A 22,834-nucleotide genomic window follows, 5' to 3' on the forward strand; every position below is an offset into this window, starting at 1 on the left:
TAGCATAACAAAGCAAACGGTGGCCTCCAGGTGTACTCAGTACCTGTAGCTCTTCTCACCCCACCCCTACCCAAAACTTCTAAAGTTCCTGGGCTTCCTACCCTCCCTTCCTATATAACCCTGACATTGCAGGCTTTCACTCCCTTGGTCATCTTTTGTTTTCATCTCCTCCTCTCTGAAGGTCTCCACCTCCCCATTTCTCCTCATGGCCTGGTCCAAATGCAGGCCATGTTTAGTCTACTGCTTTCTCTCCCTGCTCTGAACTCTTCCAGATACCTCAGGCTGTGCTCTCCCTCATCTCAACAATATACTCTTCCCCTCAACCATACCTTGGAGTTCCTGTGTCCTCACTTTATACACAGATGAAATTAATGGTACATGCATGTAAATATAAAAAACCTACATAATGTTGGTGACCAGTCTCCCCCTGCAGTACTAAATGATCATGAAAGTCATTACCACAAGAGAGAATTTGGAGAAGGGATTGTATAATCTCTAGGTGTAAGTTTTGACACCTGCATAAACCTTGTTATCAACATATAAAATTTTAAAGATGATTTGATTATGGCCAGACAGTGGTAACACATACCTCTAATTCCAGTACTTGGGAGGCAGAGGCAGGCAGATATCAGTGAGTTCAAGGCCAACCTGGTCTACAAATTGAGTTCCAGGACAACCAGGACTGTCTACAAAGAAACTCTGTCTAGGGAAAACAAAAAAAAAGAAAGATGATTTAATTATAATATGATAATAACTAAAGACAAATACACAATAAAATAAACTGGATGAGTAGCTTTCTACTACAGATGAGAGGTCAATGCTTACTCCTATGATTTCTAAGTTTCCTTTCCCAGGAACATACTTTCCTTTGCAATCATAAAGGATTTGATTAGGCACAAGGTGAAATATAAAAATAAGATAGCAATGGGACAAGAGAAGATTACTTGAGTGTCCAAAAGAGATGCCTTTACTTGAGATGTCCATGATCTGTTAACTGGGGGTGTTTCTTTCAGAGACCAGAGAGTAAGTTCTGTTGGAATGGTGTGATGTCATCAGTGTCTTCAGAATGTTTGAGTTCACTTAGCAACAGCCAGTGCTCTCCTGACAGTTGTTGAGACTTGAGCTCTGGGAAAGCTCTGAGAAAGCCTTGAGCAACGAGATATTGAGAGACCAGAATAGGTGCTCACACAGGTGAGTGTCACCCAGTGCCAAGCTAGACTGAATGTCAGGGCTCAACTACCTTCCTTCAGAGAGTCTTAGAGCTGTGTCAGAGATTCCCCTAGGAGTCACCAGAAGGACAACAGGTGATATGATAAGAATGGAAACAGGTTTTAAATTAAGGGAAACAGAGGACAGGGAGAAATGTAAACAAGGGGAGATAAATAAAAACAGGGAGAATGTTTAAGAAGAATCTTGTCCACCAATGATGCTGATAAGACACAGCCATAAGGAAGATGATGTGGGGCACAGGATCTGCATGTGTAGGGAGATTTAACTGCCTATGAATTTATAGTGGTTCATAGATATATGGAAAGAGGGATGACAAAGGAAACAGGTGTGTGAAGTCATCCAGCCTGAGCCTACTGGAACATGACTGATGCTCAGTAGCCATTCTTACCATTGGCAAAGCTACAGGGGTCAATCCACAGACATGTGGCATGCACTAGGCAAGGCCAGAAATCACCTTCTCATGTGTAAATGAAGTGATTTATAGTCATTCACAGAATACAGACTAAATAAGTAGGATCTGATCAAATGATAATTCCAAAAGGAATCAAGACTGATGGGGCAGAGCTCCATGGAAGAGTACTTCCCCAGCATATGTGCAGTCCTATATGCAAGTATCATCACCACAAAACAAACAAAAACTGCAGCTACCGTTAACTATGGAACCATGATTGCAAACTTTATTATAATTTTGTCTTAGAAAAAGAAGGTTACACAGAAATAGCCTGGGGTTGGAATCAGATTGATCCCCTGTCTTGCTTGGATAACCAAAGAAGACAGAATTCCTTTATGTCTACACCAGTCACCTCAGACACAGCACCAAGGTTGCAGAAGCCAATGAACTATCAAAAGAGAAAAAGACTTGGGAAAGTAAAGACAGGTGTGTATGACCCTCGGTGTTATTGCCCTGGTCCCCAGATGCATGAAGGAGGAAGCAGCATGGCCACTGAGCCTAGCCCCACCCTCTTCCCCAGCTACCCTGAGTCAGCTTCCACAGTAGCATGGCAGGGTGTTTCCTGGTGAGCCGGGAGGTCACTTCTTATTTACTCTTTACAGCTATGTCAGACAGAAGATCAGAGAGGTCAGCTGTCTCTCTTAAGGCACCATGCAATCAGAATGACTCACGAAAAGAGGTGCCAGAGAATAATGTTTGCTTAGCCGAAAAAGGTACATAGGAATTCAACCCTACACCACCTTGGTAAATAAGTGCATATTGGACTTAGGGGGACATTCCTCTTAGATATATTCACATTACACGCTAATTCTACAATGTGTATGAGAAGGGTTGGGCCTGGCATTGGCCAAGCAGGTCTTTCTGTGCTCATGCTGTGCTCTTCTCTTCCTGCAGCTCTACAGGCCAAGAGTATTCCAGTTTCCAGAGGTGCCTCTGCAAAGGATGTCCGTGAGCAGAGATCCAAGAGGAAGAGGGGACACAGAAAAAGAAAACTGGAGAATGTCATGACTGGTTTGTGTCTGCATGCATGTCAGTATGAATGAAATAGCACGGTCACTATGCAGAGTCCCTCCATCTTCCCAAACTTTCCTAAATCCACTTGTACAGGGCCATAGCAAGGGTGTCCTGGTGAGCCAGGACATCACTTCCTTGGTCACTGTTGTAGCTATGGCAGATAAATGATCAACAAGTTCATCTGTCTCCACAGGAGTGGCCTCCAGGCAGAAGGATCCAGAGAAAGAGGCAGCAGAGAGAATCTGGTGCTTGGCAAAAAAGAGCACATAGTAACTCAATTTCTAGTCTCCACTGTAGATACACAAGGGCCATCCTCCCAGATTTCTTCAGATGTCACATGGAATGAGAAGAGAACTCTGCCATGTCCAGGTTGTCCCTCTTGTGGTCACATGAGGTCTCCTCTTCCTGCAGATCCAGAAGATGACATCATTATCATCTCCAGCGATGACTCTCCAGGGGATGGTCCTGAGCAGAGATCTAAGAACAACCGTGAACAAAGAAAAAGGAAACTGGAGAATGTCATGACTGGTATGTGTCTGCATGCCCCTTGGCATTCCTGTCCCCGTATGAACGATACAGCATGGCCCCTATGCAGAGTCCCTCCATCTACACAAGCTGTCCTAAATCCACTCGTACAGGGCCATAGCAAGGGGCGTCCTGGTGAGCCAAGTCATTCCTTGGTCACCTTTGTAGCTATGGTAGATAGAAGATAAAAAATCTATCTCCATAGGGGTTTGCTACAGACAGAATGATCCAGAGAAAGAAGCACCAGTGAGAAGCTGGTACTTGGTAAAGAAAAGTACATAGTAACTCAATTTCTTGTCTCCTTTGTGGATACGCCAAGGCCTTTCCCTTCAGACTTCTTGGGTTGTGGTATGGAATGGTCAGAAGGGAAGAACTTGGTGGTGTCCAGGTTGTCCCTCTTGTGGTCACGTGAGACCTTCTCTTCCTGCAGATCCTGAAGACATCATTATTATCTCCAGTGATGACTCTCCAGAGGCTGTCCCTGAGCAGAGATCCATGAACAATGGTGGACCAAGGAAAAGGAAACTGGAAGATGTCATGACTGGTATGTGTCTGCATGCCCCTTGACATTCCCGTCTCAGTATGAATGAAACAGCACGGCCACTATGCTTGGTCCTCCTATCTTCCGAAACTATCCTAAATCAAGTTCTACAGGGCCAACAAGTTCATCTGTCTCCATAGGGTTTTCCTGTAGACAGAATTATCCAGAGAAAGAGGCACGAGAGAGCAGCAAAGAATAGTTCATAGTACCTCAATTTCTAGTCTCCTCTGTGCATGAGTGAAAGCCATTCCTTGAGACATCATGAGATGTCACATGGGATTATAAAAAGGGAAGAACTCTGCCATGTCCAGGTTGTCCCTCTTATAGTCATGTGAGGTCTCCTCTTCCTGCAGATCCAGAAGATGACATCATTCTTATCTCCAGCGATGACTCTCCAGGGGATGGCCCTGAGCAGCAGGCCAAGAGCAAGAGAGTCCAGAAGACAAAGGCACTGGGAGATGTCAAAGCAGGTATGTGCCCATCTTCCCTAGACACTGTGGTCTCTGTTTGAAGAGCCAGTTGTAGCCAAGTGACTACTTGTCACTCAGTCCTCAAAAAGAGACCAGTTCCTGAGTAATGGTCAGGAAGTGACCAGGGTTCCTGCTGTGGTTACATCCACGCTTACTAAGAAGCTTTTGTCCACACAGCTGCCCAGAAGAGCAGCCTGCAGGATTCAGGCACTGCCACCTCTGAAGCTACCCCTGGAGCTGCCTCAGAGCTGAAGTTCTCCAGAAGAAGGACAAAGAGGAGCATATGGACGGTGGGCCGTATCGAGGGGACAAAACTCACCATAAAGAAGAAGAGAAGACTCTGTTACCAGCCTGAGGACCTTGAAGCCTTCTACCGACTCCTCGGTTGGTTCTAGGAACTCGGGATTGGATACTTAGGGCCAGTTCAAAACTGAAAATGGGGTATGGCGAGTACTGGCTCGAACCTTCCCCCAGTGCTCATGGGCCCTTAGGTGACACAGATAAAGGGCCCCCTTGTTATGTGGAGGTGTCCCCTTTCTATGACAACCTCTCAGATAGAGGAAAGCAGACTTACTCATGAGTACTGATGTAGGTGCTTCTCTCCTCACCAAGCAACCCAAAAGTCAAGATGGTGCACACTAGAGAGACAGGAAATATCACTGACCCCAGCCTTGGGGATGCACTGTTGGGTAGACACAAAAACTAAAAGACCCAAACATTTCACAAATAAAGATTATATTAGCTCTTGGCAGCTTCACAGGAAAGGATCTGAAGGCCATGGCACCTAGAGGTGGGACAGCAAGAAGACAGGAGATCTCTATGGCACTAGTAAGGCACAGAGGTCTCTCTAGGTGGTATCAGGTCACAGATCTGGGACCAAGTGTGGCAGATTGTGAACAACACCCAGGTGCTCTACCCAGTACAGCACCTACCAGTCACGGCAGTTGTTTACTTTGTGTCAGTGGAGTAAACAGACGATGGACGTTCAGTTCCCCGGTCTCATCAGCTGTGATTCTGTGTCCAGGGCCTACATGTGGCTGTGGGCTGCCATACTGGATGGTAGAGGACAGGATGCCTTAACACTGAGCACTCTCTCAGACAGCGCCCTCTGGGGGTCAGAGACATTGCAGAGGACCCAGGCTGTGTAAGCACTATTTATTATTTGCCTGGCAGCTAGTGACGCATACACAGGACCCCGCCCCACACCAGCAAGTCTACTTAAAAGAATGGTGCCTCCAAAAAGGACCTCAAAGACAAATGAGCTCTTATGGAGAAGGGGAATCTGGTCCCTACCTCAGAGGAGAGGGGACCCAAGCTATGAAGCTATGAGCTTTCCATCTTTACCCAAGGATTCAGTCATCATCCAGAGATGAGGATCTTGGTACAGTCTCAGTATGGGAAATGGGCAGACTGTGCAGTCACAGAGATCCAGGCCACACCTAAGTGAATGAAGTAAAATTTAACATTGGGAGCTATGCTCAATAGAAAGTATCAAATATCATCATTGACCAAGCTCAGGAATCAACACCAGCAAAGTACAACATGGCTGTGTCAATGACAGCGACAAACTATGTTCTTGATATGAAAGTTAAGGCCTTTTAGATAGGTCCTGCTTCCTCTCAGGAATTCAAAGGGGTTGGGGATGGGGATGACATCTGAAGGCCACACATTTCTTCCAAAGTTTCGCCCACCATCACACGCTTGGCCCAAAAAGATGGGAGATCCAAGTGCCTCTCATACTTGCTTTCTTTGCAGAGGATCCTGTGGTCCAGAACTTCTTGGCAGCTGACATTTTCTTCAGAATGACCGACAAGGTATCTGTAACCTCAGATATTCTGAGGTCACTGCCCTCGGGGATACACAGAAAACATAAGACTGGTCTAGGCCAGGATAACCCAGGACTGCTCTCCAGGACAGAGGCAACAGAGACTTGCTGCCCATCCCTATTATGATCCCCAACTTCCTTCCTGGTTTTCCAATTAGCTCACATCCACAAAGCAAATGTATTCCACTCCCCCTTTCTGTGTATAATTTGGAGTATAATGATCAGCTGCACAAGGTCCAGACCCCAGTGAGATTTCTTGCCCTCTTGTCTACTACCTGCCTCCCCTCACCCACTCTCTGTCCACACAGTACCTGCTGTCCATGGTGGTGGAGTACTTTGGCCGACTCGGGCTTCCCGGACATCTCTACAACAGGATCCACTTCTTTCTGGCCCTGTGAGCATCACGAGGGAACAAATCTTTCCAAATCCCATTCCCAAAGCTCCCCTCACTCCATAAGGCCTGAGTGGTGATCCTCAGCAATAAAGTAGTTGAAACTTTCAAGGGCCCAGAAGGGGGAAAGGGAGGGTCCTGACATCATGAAGGATCTTTACTCCCTTTAAGAAGGAAAAACAGAAGTGTCCTTTTCCTTGACTGAGAAGTGAATGGGTCCTTCAGGCTTTGTTTCAGGATGCCCTGGGGATGCTCTATCCTAGGGTGACCCTGCACAGACTGCTTTTCCACCCTATGTCTAGAGATACATGCTCCCACCTTCCTCTGACTGTCACCGTTAAGGACATGTACTTCCCCTTTCCTGTGGCAGCTACATCGCCTTTGACATGGAAGAGGATGACCCCATATTCAAGAGGAGCATCTTTCAATTCCTGCTGGGCACAGACACATGGCAGAACTTATACAAGGACTTCCAAAGGCTGCAGGGGGAGTTCCTCCAAGTCATAGATTACCGAGCTTGGCTCACACGACAGGAGTGTGAAGAGGTCTCCCAGGGATCAGCCTGGGGAGTGGGTAGACAGGGTGCTGCCCAGAGAAGAATAAGGATGGGTCCATCCTCCTGGACTCACCTCTCATTTCCCTTTCAGATCCAAAACCAGAATCCACACCACTGGGTCTGGAGCCGGGTGCGACAGAGCGCCCCTTAGGTTCCCAGGCCTGGGGACCGTCAGCAGGTTAGTGGAGGTCCTGGCCAGGGGCTCCTCATGCATGAGCTAGCTCTGTCCTCTGGGTTCCTGAAGCTGTATTCTGTGCTGTATGTTCATAAGAGGAATTCAATACTCTTGAATGAGAGCATTGGGCATATGACCACTTCTGAGGTACAGAAAAACATTCAAATTCCAGTTCTCCAACTGAATTACATCATTGGATCATGCAGTCCATGGTGCAAAGTTTCAATGTGCATGTCCTTTTTGATGCAGTTTTGTTGTTGTTGTTGTTTTGGTTTTTAACTCTCAGAAACAGAGAATACTGGCATGTAAAAGGAGGGAGCAGGCAGGGGATTCCGAGAGCAAGTCCCAACCATGACACAGCAGAAACAACCCCGTCTAGCATCACACGCCAATGCGCACCTCATTCAGTTGAAATTTCCTTTTCTATTTGGATTTACTCCAAGTGGGGAGAGAACACCAGTAAAATTCTTAAAGGTCTCTTGTTCCTCAGTGTTTGTGCTAAAATAACCCACTAAATATCCTGCCACGCTACAGGGTGTGACAGAGCCCCATCAGTCCGGGAGATCGCGAGTGTTAGTGGAAAGATGAAATCAGGAACCCTGCGTTATAAGATAACCACATTGGGTGGAATTTTTACTTCATCCCCAGCACTTTGCTACAATGGCAAAACTCACCTCATACACACTCAAGGGACCCCATGATTCCAAATCCAGCCGCAGTGCTTAAGGCTACCTGTGTTTTGTCACATGGAGCAGTGAGAATTCCATAGTATTTCCCACTATGAACTTTGTGAGTGATGTGCAGAAGTTTGTCTTTTATCCTTACACTACTTTCTCTCTCTCCTTGTACAGTTGCTCCTGCCTATACCTGCCATTTCCTCCTCTCATCAAGAAACTAGAGCTTACACTCATGAAACAAGCACCCTAAGAATCCTACATCCATCCCTGGGCTCTCCTTATACATCTGGGATGAAGGATCCAGGGAGAGGACGGACCTCGGCAATGTGAAGCCAGAAACCAGCACAGCCAATGAACCTCAGGCTTCAAGCATGGCAGCCTCTAAAGGTCCCTACCTTGAAAATTCTCCATTGGATCCCACAACAGCTTGGAGGGGTCCAAGAAAACCATTTCCTTCAGTGACTGAGGACAGGGAGCTGCAATGTCACACAAAGATCACAAGCCCTGGACCAGAGGAAGAAGAACATAAGAAGCCAGCACAGGCTCTGGGGTGAAGCAGGGGACTGAGAAAGTGACTGACTCAAGTCAGAGGATGAGGTCAGGCCTGCCAGCTGAGCAAGCAATCTCTATGGAAACTGTTGTCCTAAACCCTCTCACACAGTCTACCGGGGTCTCCAATGTCGGCTTATTCACACAAGATATTGGAGAAATCTCACCAAGGGCTTATGGGAAACACTGAGACGCTGAGTACAGTTATGTGGAGATCTGAGGCCACTATCAAAATACGATAGGAAAAAGGGGATCCCGTGAAATGCAGGCTGTTGCCATAGGGAAACAACCCAGCTTGCAAATGAGGGAGGCAGAAGCAGAAATGGGTGAGGAAGAGGAGGTGAGGGGATGAGGGTCTATGGTCACCCAAACACTGGGAACAAGATGGTGAAAGCTGAGGAACAGGAAAGCTGATGAACAGAGGACAAATAGGGCAGATCCCAGGGTCACAGTGACGCTGACAGACTAGACCACTGCAAGGCAGATAGGACTGAAAACAAGAAAAAGACCACATCAATTCAGCACACAGCTGACATTATTCAAATTATTTTGGGTACGTGGTCTTGGATACAGTGCTTACATTGATATTTTTGCTATAATAGGTTACAGTATTTTGATTATAATTTGGTTATAATATTTTGTTAAAATGCTTTCAAATTTAAATTTTGATTATATTTCTTTGGATATAATATTTTGATGTTATACATTTTGGTAATCTTACTTTAGTTATAACTTGTTTCTTATAATATTTCTACTATATATCTATTATGTTAATTTGGATATATTATTTTAGTCATAATGATTTTATTATAATATTTTATGATAGTATTTAGTATATATTATTTTACTTAAATTATTTTTGCTATACAACTTTGGTTATTATAATTGTTTATATTATTTTGCTGATATTTTTGTTTCTATTACTTTTATTGTAACGCTTTAGTGATGTTACTTTTTAGGTTACTTTGACTATAATATTTTGGTTATATTGTTTAAATTATACTGTTACATTACATATTAAATTATATTACATATTACTCATAAAATATTTTCATTATAAAGTTTTCTTATCACATATCAGTAATATTGTCTTGGTTATTTTATTTTGTTTGTAATGTTTGGTTCTAACATTATAGGACTTATATTACTTGTGTTACAACATTATTTGTACTAATAAAAATGAATTATTTGCCAGAAAGACTCATTGGCTCACAAAGCAAAATTCTTTTCTTGACTATCTGAGAGATACAAAGTGATTCTTGGCATTACAAGCAAGGCTGCAGAAGTGGGACTGGCAGGTGTGCACACCAAGAGGAGTAGGATGCACATCTGGATTGCAAAGGAAAGAAGCCCAGGTTTGAGCCCCACCAGAGACTGTGAAGGACACATGGACAGATGATTCTCTCATTCTCACCTCCTGGGATTCAGGAGGATGGCTAGGCATTAAACCACATTCATCCACACAAATTCATCTAAACTAGTTTGGAAATAAGAACATGAGAGGTGATTACGCTGCCTGATTTCCATCTTCTACTTCAGAGCTATAGCAATAAAGGACACATGTCGATGAAACAGATGACCCAAGTATAAGTATACACTGATGCTTTTCTACTGCCTTAGTTGCTGTACATGAATCTACAGATTTTTTTTTATTATATAGCCCAATGGTCCCACAGTAAGTCCACTGCCAGCTACTCAGACCCCAGCCTGGCAGGTCTACAGATCTTCAACTTGGCTCTGCAGTGGTTCCATATGTTAGTTTAAATTAAGTCTCTACCATTCTAGTTATCAACAAAGGCTTGGTAGTCGGATGTGCAGTGAAAACCTGCTAGATTGGAGAAGCCAAGAAACAACCAGATGACCTTGCTTTTTGGCTAGAAACACCACAGGAGATTGTTTATTACTTTGTCCTAGAACCAAAAGGAATCTCAAACTCTACTCCCAGCCCTTTCCTTCCTCTATATTTTCTATATCCAAATTTCCGGTTTCTCTATGGCTATTGCTGTCGGTGAGTCGCTGGCTCATCCCCCTGTTTCTAGTAAACTTTATTGACTCTGGAATGTCAGGGGCAATCAAAATATCCCACAACATTCCCCACCCACCGCACATTTATCTAAATGAAGAGGAAAAAAATTTTAATTCAAACATAGCAAAACTATATACAAAAATACAATTATGGAAGAAGTATACTTAAAATATCAATTCCATCTTTATTTGGCAATTTCAAAGAAATTACTCCATTATCTATCTAAAATTTTATACAAAACCATTCTCTGCCATAACTTGTATTATCCTAAAAATATCCATGTAGTCCTAAAAATAACTTAAGCTTTTATGCTTCTCAACCTTATAAAATTTACAACTCTTAGGTAAATTTATTTTCTGAATTTGGTAACAAGGAAATGTAGTGCTTATCGCTGTTAAAGACCTGAAATGAATATAATATTACCCGAGTAAACAGGAAGTGTCAAGCAAGCATCTTTCTAAAACTATAGAAATGACAGAAAACCCGGCTGCCTGGATAGTCACCCCAGGTTCCTCTGAAACACCGGGGAATTCATCTTCAATCTACACACCTACATTATCTGACAGGTGTTTTGAAAAGCAGGAATTTTGAAGGACTACTTTCCTTGTCTTGGCAAAGTTCAGCAGACACTTTCTTTCGTATTCTGATTGCACAATTTGGTCCCCATACTGTCAACAGTGGAGGTAAGGCAGTTTCTTTCCTTAGTGAATAACTTTGTCACAAGGAAATCAAACTCCTTGTGGAAGTTTTTCAATACCCATCAACCTCTTTTGAAATAAAATGGTACTACCAGGAGAAGTTGTATCTCACTGTCATAAAAAGCCGTAGGTCATTAAAAAATCTTAAATGCCATGTGCTGTAGGTCTCTGAAGTGTTTGAAGATCATCTATCCAAAAGATATATGTGTTTGACCTTGAAAACCATACTTTCATGACTTCAAGTTTGATTGTTATAGATAAGTAACCATTAACTACTAATTTCTGAATTATCTTAAACTGATTGCAATAATAGCCTCATTGAATAAATGGGACCTCCTGAGACTGAGAAGCTTCTGTAAAGCAAAGGACACTGTCGCTAAGACACAAAGGCAAACCACTAACTGGGAGAAGATCTTCACCAACCCCGCAACTGACAAAGGTCTGATCTCCAAAATATATAAAGATCTCAGGAAACTAGACCGCAAAAGGCTAACCAACCCAATGATAAAATGGGGCTTTGAGCTGAACAGAGAATTCTCAACAGAAGAACTTCAAATGGCCAAAAGACACTTAAGGTCATGCTCAACTTCCTTAGCGATCAGGGAAATGCAAATCAAGACAACTTTAAGATACCATCTTACACCTGTCAGAATGGCTAAAATCAAAAACACCAATGATAGCCTTTGCTGGAGAGGTTGTGGAGAAAGGGGTACACTCATCCATTGCTGGTGGGAATGCAAACTTGTGCAACCACTTTGGAAAGCAGTGTTTCGGTTTCTCAGGAAATTCGGGATCAACCTACCCCTGGATCCAGCAATACCACTCTTGGGAATATACCCAAGAGAAGCCCTATCATACAACAAAAGTATATGCTCTACGATGTTCATAGCAGCATTGTTTGTGATAGCCAGAACCTGGAAACAACCTAGATGCCCTTCAATGGAAGAATGGATAAAGAAAGTATGGAATATATACATATTAGAGTACTACTCAGCAATAAAAAACAAGGACTTCTTGAATTTTGCATGCAAATGGATGGAAATAGAAAACACTATCCTGAGTGAGGTAAGCCAGACCCAAAAAGAGCAACATGGGATGTACTCACTCATATTTGGTTTCTAGCCATAAACCAAGGACATTGAGCCTATAATTAATGATACTAGAGAAGCTAAATAAGGAGAACCCAAAGAAAAACATATAGGCATCCTCCTGAATATTAACCTTCAGCAGGTGATGAAAGGAGACAGAGACAGAGACCCACATTGGAGCACCGGACTGAAATCTCAAGGTCCAAATCAGGAGCAGAAGGAGAGAGAGCACGAGCAAGGAACTCAGGACCGCAAGGGGTGCACCCACACACTGAGAGAATGGGGATGTTCTACTGGGAACTCACCAAGGCCAGCTGGCCTGGGTCTGGAAAAGCCTGGGATAAAACCGGACTCTCTGAACATAGCGGACAATGAGGACTAATGAGAACTCAAGAACAATGGCAATGGGTTTCTGATCCTATTGCATGCACTGGCTTTGTGGTAGCCTAGGCAGTTTGGATGCTCAACTTACTAGACCTGGATGGAGGTGGGGGTTCCTTGGACCTCCCACAGGACAGGGAACCCTGATTGCTTTTCGGGCTGGGGGGGGACTTAATTGGGGGAGGGGGAGGGAAATGGGAGGCGGTGGCGGGGAAGAGACAGAAATCTTTAATAAATAAATAAATTTATTTAAAAAAAGAGAGAATAATAGCCTTAAAGAAAGAGCATCTTATACTGCATTTTAAAATGTGCTGCATATGTACAACACACTAAACAAGAGATGAAACACATACACAGTATAACAAAATTAACATCAACCTTTTATCATTATACAAAAGTGCATAACAATGTAAAATATTTGAGAATAATAGCTGCTCTTTAGATTAAAGGTAGATTCCGTAATCTACTGTTTCACTCTATCATTTCTATAATGCTGCTTTTTTTATCTTTTTAGAAAGAGGTCTCTGAATCTAAGCACCTTTGTTTAGTTTCCTCCCTGACTATGACCAATAACATCTGGCAAGTAAGACCTGTAACATGACAAATATCCATCAAATAGCTAGAAACCTGAGATTCGCCCTCTTGGGAATATGAGTGTTATATTCTCTAGACTGCTTCCTATTCTCTAGACTGCAACAGCATCCTTAGGGGACATTGAGAACACTGAGATAATAATCAAGTTCTTCCTGGGAAAACGATCAAGTTCTTCTGTACTATTTTCTCTTTACTCTCTGTGTGATGGGAAGGTGTAGAGCTCTTCTGAAGTCCTGAGTGGAGAGTCTGTGAGAATGGACCATCTCAGCTAGCAGTTTTAAATTTGTTCTGCATGGAACTTCAAAGAACAGCTAATACCAATACTCCTGAAATTGTTCCACACAATAGAAACAGAAGGAACATTGCCAAATTCTTTTTATGATGCTATAGTTACTCTGACATTGAAACCACACCAAGTCTCAACTAAGAAATAAAAATACAGACCAATTTCCTTCATGAACATTGATGCAAAAATAATAAAATACTCAGAAATCAAGTCCAACCCATGGAAGAAAAAACCAACCACCATAATAAGTTGGCTTCATCCAAGTGATACAGGTTTGGTTCAACATACAAAAATATGTCTATATAGTCAATCGTATAAATAAACAAAAAAACTATAAGATTATCTCATTAGATGCTGAAAAAGACTTTGACAAAATCCAACACTGCTTTATGATAAGGGTCTTGGAGATATCAGGGATACAAGGAACGAATCTAAACACAATGAAAGCAACATACAGCAGGCAGACAGCCAGCATCCAAATATATATAGAGAAACTCAAAGCGATATCACTAAAATCACTAACAAGCTAAGGCTGTCTACTCTACCCATACCAATTCAATATAGTAGTCAAAGTTCTAACTGTAGCAATAAGGCAACAAGAGGAGATCAAGGAGATACAAATTGGAAAGGAAAAAGACAAATTTATGTTATTTGCAGATAAGACGGTATAAGTGATACCAAAAATTCTGCCAGGAGACTCCCATAGCTGATAAATACATTCATTAATGTGGCAGAATACAAGATTAACTCGAAAGATCAGTAGCCATCCTATATACAAATGAAGAAAGGGCTGAGAAAGGTATCAGAGAAATATCACCTTTCACAGTAGCCACAAACAATATAAATTATCTTGGGGTAATGCTAACCAAAGAAGTGACAGGTTTATACAACAAGAACTTTAAGTCTTTGATGAAAGAAATTTAAGAAGATACCAGAAAATGGAAAGATCTTCCATGTTCTTGCATAGATAGTATAAACATATGTAATAAAATGGCAACCTTACCAGAAGCACTCTACAGATTCAATGGAATCCCCATCAAAATTCCAAAACAGTTCTTCACATACCTCATCCATTTATTTGACTTGGGGAATTAGTTTTGCGTTTCACATTATATCGTTAAGAAAATGGTTTAATAACAGAGCCAAGAATGAGGCACTTTTAGAAATGATACAGTCTTTACAGAATGATAATGAACAACTAGCTGAAAAAATTAATACTATTGAAAAGGTTAACATTAATTTGACAGACAAAATCCATTCATTGTTGTAGGGTACTGAGACATTATCTGAAACAATTTGTGCTATTGCATTTAACAAACAGAATCTGTTGAAAACTAATACTAGGTTAAGAGATATGGTATCTCTCAGGAAGGCAATATCCAACACCATCAAAATTATGTCTAAGAAGGAGCTGTTATCATTACTGGACAAATTTCATTCCTTGGAATCCTTAGAACATTAGAGCAGAATGCTGAACAGGAAATTAAGACATTACACGGGGCAGGGGTAAAACAATTTATAAAGATTGGGGATACTATCAAAACTGATTAGCAGGGAGAAAAGATACAAAGAAAGGATTTAGCCTTATCAGTACATGCCCGAGTCCAAGATGATTTACCCAGAGTTTTAGCTGCCTATCTGATAATATCTTCTGAGAAGCCATTTGGCACAAAGTACTTGAAGGTAGTCAAAGAATATACATGACAACCTATAGGTATGAGTGATAGAAAAGAAATTAAGCAAGGAATAATATCTTAGGGCCTGCATTCACCATTTTCTAGGGAAATGGTGAAAACGTGGGTTTCAAGAAATAAGGCTTCCCCACACAATTGGCTTTAATTAATATCAGCAGTCCTAAGAAAATGGACCTCATCTGCTAAAGAAATACTTTTTGTGTGAAGAAGTAATAATTTTAGAACAACAGGGAAAAGCAAAAAGATTTGAGGCTTCCCAAGATCAAATTATTGTCAAGGGACATTGCTCTGATCCTAAGGACCAGGCTCTCTACAACGAACATACTGTGTCCCTATGTAGCACAACAGCTTTAAATGCTTGGCACAGGATTCAAACATCAGGAAAGAGGAGTGAATCACATAGCAGGGTTAAACAGGGACAGAGACAACCCTTTAGTGACTTTTTACAAAGATTAACTAAGGCTGTACAAGTAGGAGCTACAGATCCAGAAGCTAGATGTGTGCTTATTAGATCTCTGGCTTTTGAAAATGCCAATGTAGAATGCAGAAGAAACTTGGGTCTTTAAGGTTAGATCAGCACCAATTGATGAATGGATCCTGAATACAATAGACACTGAGACATTTGACTATAATACGGAGGCTTGGGTAGGAGAAGCAATTTCTAAAGGGATGAGGAGACATCATGCCAAATGTTTTCATTGTGGTAGAATAAGACATCTGAAAAGGGACTGTAGACAAAGAATTCCTAGGAATAATGTCTCCTCTGGGAATGGCAAGAATAGGTGGTCTCAGTCTTCTGGAATATGTAGGAGTTGTGGCAAAGGCTGACATCAGTCCAGTGAATGTAAACTGAAAAGACAGAAAAAGCAACCCAATACCATAGGAAAACTCCTTGGAGGGCAACTCACAGGCCCCAATGTCAAATATGGTCTAGTCATTTCCTAACACTGTGGAGAGCATGTCTCACCAGGAAAATTTTAAAAAGTCCAGGGCCTATTGTAAAAACAAACAAAAAAAAACCCCATACTTTTCTGGATGATGGAACATACATGAAGGAGAAATCAAAAACTCCAGTACGACATAGAAAATATATTATTTGGCAGACTGCTATAAATGATCACAGATCAAAGCTAAGAGTATATTCCTTGGGTGTATTTCTTTCATAGACGAGAGAGTAAGTTCTGGTGGAATGGTGGGAATGGTGTGATGTCATCCGTGTCTTCAGAATGTTTGAGCTCACTTAGCTACAGCCAATGCTCTCCTCACAGTTGTGAGACTGAGCTCTGGAAAGCTCTGGGAAAGCCTTGAGGAGCTAGATCTTGAGGGAGCTGAGCAGGTGCTCACACGGTGAGTGTCAACCAATGCCAAGCTAGACTGAATGTCAGGGTTCAACTCCATCCCTTCAGAGAGAATGGGAGGTGTGTCAAGATGCCCTGGGAGTCTCCAGAAGGACAACTGGTGATAGGATGGAATGGAAACGGGTTTTAGAGCAGGGAAAACAGAGACATAATGTGAACAAAAGGGAGGATAAAGTGAAAGCGGGGGTGGGGATGGGGGAGTCTGGTCCACCAATGACAGTCCTTGATAAAGAGCCATAAGGAAGATGATGCGGGCCACATGGATATCAAAGTAGGTATGTACCCATCATCCATGGACACTGAGGTCGCTTTATTAAGAGCCAGTTGCAGCTGAGTGACTACTTGTCACTCTGCCCTCAAAAGGAAAGTAATGGTCAGTAAGCAGCCAGGGTTCCCGCTGAGGCCACATCTATGATTACTGAGATGCTTCTGTCCTCACAGCTACCCAGGAGAGCAGCCTGCAGGCCTCAGGCACAGCCACCTCTGGTGTTATGTTTTGGTAACATTACATTGCTTATACCATGTTTATTTTAATATTGCTACTACATTTCTATTATGTTAATTTGGATATATTGAGTCATAATGATTTTGTTACATTTTTATGATAGTATTTAGAATAACTTATTTTGTTTATATTATTTTTGTTATAAAACTTTGATTATTATATTTGTTTATATTATTTTGCTATAATTTTCTTTGTATTATTTCATTGTAATGGTTGGTGATCTTACTTATTTGGGTTATTTTGATTGTAATATATTGGCTATATTATTTAAATTACATTATTATATTACATATTAAATTATATTACATATATACTATTTTAATTCTAAAATTTTATGATCACATTTCAGTAATACTGCCTTGGTTATATTATTATGCTTACAATGTTTGGTTCTAATATTATATGGTTTACATTATTTGTGTTACAACATTATTTGTATTAATAAAAGTGAACTATTTATCAGAAGAACTCTGACTGACTCAGAAAGCAAAATTCAGTTCATGACTATTTGAGAGATACAAAGTGATTCCGAAGGGTTAAAAACAATGTTGATAGTCAAGCATGGTGGTACACGCCTTTAATCCCAGGATTTGGGAGGCAGAGGCTAGAGGATCTCTGTGAGTTCAAGGCCAACCTGGTCTACAAACCTAGTTTCAGGACAGCCAGGGCTGTTACACAGAGAAACCTTGTCTCTGAAAAAAAGCAAAAAAAAAAAAAAAGCAAGGTTGAGAAAGCAGCTGGCAGTTACACACCACACCCCAGAATGAGTAGGATGCACATCTGGATTGCAAAGGAAAGAACCCAGGTTCAGAACTCTACCAGAGACTGTAAAGGACACAGGGAGAGAAAAGTCTCTCCATCTCAACTTCTGGGAATCAGGAGGGTAGCTAGGCATTAAAGAAGAAACCAGCTGACCTTGCTTTTTGGTGGGAGACACAGAAAGAGAAAAACGTCTCTTCCTTTGGCACAGGACCAAAAGGACGTTCAAGGTCTAGTTCCTGCCCTTCCTTGCCGGTGCATCTTCTCTATTCAAATTGTTGGCTTCTCTGTGGCTAATATCAGCTATCACTGGTCCCTCCCCCTGATCAATGTAAAGTTTATTAACAGTCTGGACTGTCACAATAATATCAAAATATTGCACATTTCCCCCCTTTAGTCTAAATAAAAAGGTTTTTGAACTATAACATAGTGAAACTATATACAATAATTACTATTATCAGGGAAGAATTATATTTACAATATCAAGTCCATTTGTATATGGCTATTTCAGAGAAATAGCTCCATTATCTATCATGTGTTTTGAGTCTATAGTTTTACACCTAAACTATATTGTATCATAATGTGTACTATCATCCTAAATCTATATTTTAGACCTAAACACATCTTTTTAGATAAACAACTTAAGTTTTTATGTTTTGTAACCTTATAAAATTCACATCTCTTCTGTAAGCTTTTTTTTTCTAAATTTTTAACCAGAAAAACTATAACTATCTAGTCTTCAACCCCATCAAAGAACTGAGATGATATATTACCTGAGTAAACAGGAAGTGCAGAACAAGTAATATCCAAAAACTACAGAAATGACAGAAACAGTTGGCTGTCTGAACACTCACCCTAGGTTTCTCAGTAATACTGGAACATCTATCTTCAGCCTACAAGCCTAGAATATCTGATAGAATTTTTTTTATAAAACAGGAATTTTGAAGGAATGTCCTACCTTGTCTTCACAAAGTTCAGCAGTCATTTTCTTTTGTATCCTCCTTGTCCGATTTGGATATCATAGCGTCAGTGGTCGAGGCAATTTGTCCTAATTTGTCACAATGAAACCAAACTCCGTATGAAGATTCTTCTATACCCATCATCCTTTCTTGAAGTAAACTGGAGCTGCTAGAAGCAGCCATGTCTCACTGTTATGAAAAGCCTTAGGTTATTAAAACATCTTAAATGCCAAATTCTGTAAGTCTCTGAAGGGGTTTCAGATCATCTATCCAATATGTGAACAAATGTGTGTGTATGTGTTATCTGTTTGACCTTGAAAACAGAAACCTCAAGTTTAATTTTTATAGATGACTAACTACTAATTACTAATTTCTTAATTGTTCAAAATACTTTGTAATAATAGCTTTTAAGAAATACCATTTTACACTATATTTTGAAATGAGTTGCATATGTACAATACCCTAACCAAGAGTACAGCATGTTATTTTTTTAAAAAACTTAACTTTGTATCATCAGTCAAAAATCTATGCCAAAATAAAATATTTAAAATAAATAGCTTAAGATTAAAGCTATTTAGTTTAGAATTATATTAAAGAATCTACTCTTTTATCCCATCATTTCTATATCCCCCTTTTTAACCTTTTTAGAAAAAGATCCCTGAATCTGACCACCTTTGTTTAGTTTCCTCCCTGACCATAACCATAAGAACTTAGAAGTAACCCCCCTAAACAATGACAAACATCCATCAAACGAGTAGAAATCACACAACCCATCTCTTCGGAATGTGTGCTTTGTGTTCTCTAGACTGCTTCCTATTCTTTGGGGTCCATAGCATCTCTAGGGGACCCTGAGAAAATTGAGATAATAATCAAGAGCTTCCTGACAGATCTAGCTGTATTATTTTTTGTTTAATCTCTGTGTGATGCAAAGGGGTAGAACTCATCTCAAGTACAGGCTTTCAAGTTGCTCTGAATGTAGAATTCTGAGGAAACTTCAACAGAGACATTCTGAGAGGCTAGATCATATTGGCTAGTTGTCTTCATTGGTGTCTAGACCACTTTTTTGATAAGACACAAACTTGTAAAGGTAACAACATCTGAAGAAAACAGAGTCATTAAGGTCTGGTCAAATACTGACTTGTGTCTTCAACATCTGTGTACCTTCCAATGTTCCTGTCCTATGACAGGAACATTGAAAACAACCCTGGGTAGCAGGGATTTCCCTCGCATGTCAGGAGGAATCATTCCTTCTCAAGATTTCTCCCTTCTGTGGTAACCTAACAGTCCCTGCGCATCACTGTGAATTCTGGGTGTCTATACACTGATTTGCTCACAAAGAAACCCGACACTGAAGATTTTATATTCTAGACACACTGTTGCACCATGAAGAGTTTACCTGCTGGATGGTAGAGTGAGAAACAAAGAGAGAAAGAGGGAAGAGAATTAGAACGATGAGGATAAGAAGTGCCGGTCAGAGAGGGGAGGACATTGCAGTCACTGCATATGGGGTGGGCAGGAGTGACCTCACTACAGATGTGGTCCTGACTCAGGCCTACTCACAGCCCTTGTAAGTTACCCCCGCCAACACCACTGTGCCTACCACAAGGAAATCTGAGAATGCTCGGTCACATGGGTGTGACTGAGAACCGGGAGCCACAGAAGCACAACTCTTCATGGCAGGACCATTGCACCCCAAGAGCCTGCCATGGAACAGCTGTCCCTCAGAGTCAACTCCACGGACAGGAACTGAAAATGCTTCGACATTCCCTAAAAAGGGAAATAACTGAGCTCCATAAATACATCTGAATGAGAATAAACTAAACTTAATAAGGTGCTATACAAAAGCCACAGGTCAGCAAGTTATGTCCAACTAAGACATTATGAATTCCGATGCAGACACTCTGCCACATATGTTGGTGATATTCACAAAGCTGCTGTGGAGTAGCCAAGCAACTGGCTTGTTTATAGAACACACAGAAAAAAAATTCCTGCCCATTTAACATGAAAGATGGTAACATTTTTATAACTTTAATATGCCTGCCTAATCACATAGGTGTGCCCTCTGCAGGGGTCCTACACTGTCCAGAGATGTCTACTCTGCAACTGGGCGGCAAAGGTGCTACATTGCTACACTGCCCCAGTAGGAGTACTCTGAGTCACTCTATACATGTCCACAGGCCCCCTGAGGGCCTGACAAGTTCTCATGGACCTTTGCAGGTAACAAATAAGCAAGCCAGTCAGTCCTCCCACGGACACCAGGGTACCTGGATAAGGAAATGAGATTGTGTTGTGTTGGTACAGGAACCAAGGATTCATAAATTTATATTCAATGCCAACGTGGTTTTACAGTTACATCCCAGGACAACAGAACAAGCAGAGCACGTTTTTCTTCCTTCCCTTTCTCCTGTCTACAGATCTCTTCTACCTTTCAAAAGAAACATTCATTCTTGGCCTTTCACACAGTTTGATGGTGCAGAAAGGGATGAAGCCTGGTTACAACACGGCTGTGTTCTGCGTGCTGGGTCAACATCCAGTCAGACAGCCAGGCCCATCTATAGACGAGCACAGTAATGATGATATATTTTAGTCTTTATGGATGCTCATTGAAGGAAACATCCATTAACTGAAGAATTCTCTGTCCTCATTGCAATCTGCAGAGACATCTCAATTGGCACATGGTCCCTAGAAAGCCACACTCCCATAGCAATGGTCCTACTTCCATGTGCCAATAGTTTCCTCTGCCAATGGTCCTCTTGACGTGCCAATGGTCCTATCCATTGTCTTCTCTGTGTCAATGGTATTTACTACATGTGTAAGTGGTCCTTTCTCTGAATGCCAACAGTCCATCTCCTTCCCTGTGTCAATAGAACTCCTCAGTGTATACAATCAATCCTGCCTGCATAATGAAACAGGTTCAGGGCCAAGAAGAAAGACTGGAAAAATTACACAGCTGACGAAGGATTTGTATCTAGATTACAAAAACTGCACTTAGGGGCTCGGAGATGTATTTGTGGACAAAGTACGTGCTCCATGAGCACAAGAAGAAGAGTTTGGCTCTCCAGCACTCATTTAAGAAGCAAGGCTCTACTCTTTCTCATATTGACAATAAAAACCTTCCCCTCAACCATAGCTTGGAGCAGCCAAGCCCTCATTTTATACACAGATGAATTAATGATTACCAGAGATGTCAGGAAAATAGAAACCTTTAAGAGAGAACCATGTTCAATGCAATGCCTGTCAAAATCCCAGCAAAATTCTTCACAGACCGCCAAAGATTGGTACCCATATCTATCACCATGCACAAAACTCAAGTCCAAATGGATCAAAGACCTCAACAATAAAACCAGCCACACTGAACCTTATAGAAGAGAAAGTGGGAAGTATACTTGAATGCATTGGCACAGAAGACCACTTCCTAAATATAACCCCAGCAGCACAGACACTGAAAGAAACAATTAATAAATGGGACCTCCTAAAACTGAAAAGCTTCTGTGAAGCAAAGGACATGGTCAACAAGACAAAACGAGAGCCTACAGAATGGGAAAAATCTTCACTAATGCCACATCAAACAGTGGTCTGATCTCCAAAATATACAAAGAACTCAAGAAATTGGTCACAAAAAGAACACATAATCCAATAAAAAAAATGGAGAACAGACCTATACAGAGAACTCTCAACAGAGGAATCTAAAATGGCTGAAAGACACTTAAGGAAATGTTCAACATCTTTAGTCATCAGAGAAATGCAAATCAAAACAACTATGAGATTCTATCTTAAACCAGTAAGAATAGCCAAGATCAAAAACACTTATGACAACTTATGCTGGAGAGGTTGTGGGGAAAAGGGAACACTTCTGCATTGCTGGTGGGAATGCAAGCTGGTACAGTTCTTTTTGATGTCAGTGTGGTGATTTCTCAGAAAATTGGGAAACAACCTTCCTCAAGACCCAGTAATACCACTTTTGGGTATATATCCAAAAGATGCTCAATCGTACCACAAGGACATGTGCTCAACTATGTGTGTAGCAGCATTGTTTGTCATAGCCAGAACCTGGGAACAACCTAAATGCCCCTTGACCGAAG

The 22,834-nt window shown here is 41.4% G+C and overlaps 1 protein-coding gene across 1 annotated transcript; it reads left to right on the forward strand.

Moving 5' to 3' along the window:
* Positions 1–2,016: 2,016 nt before the first annotated feature.
* On the forward strand, positions 2,017–7,154 carry LOC142845053 (uncharacterized). Its single transcript, XM_075963815.1, has 9 exons — positions 2,017–2,107; positions 2,284–2,394; positions 2,576–2,692; positions 4,115–4,231; positions 4,409–4,615; positions 5,987–6,045; positions 6,365–6,450; positions 6,818–6,992; positions 7,095–7,154. The coding sequence occupies exons 1-9, from the start codon at positions 2,017–2,019 to the stop codon at positions 7,152–7,154; spliced, it is 1,023 nt and encodes a 340-aa protein (XP_075819930.1).
* Positions 7,155–22,834: the final 15,680 nt, after the last annotated feature.

The sequence above is a fragment of the Microtus pennsylvanicus genome, chromosome 2 (genome assembly GCF_037038515.1).
Source record: "Microtus pennsylvanicus isolate mMicPen1 chromosome 2, mMicPen1.hap1, whole genome shotgun sequence".
Lineage (NCBI taxonomy): Eukaryota > Metazoa > Chordata > Mammalia > Rodentia > Cricetidae > Microtus > Microtus pennsylvanicus.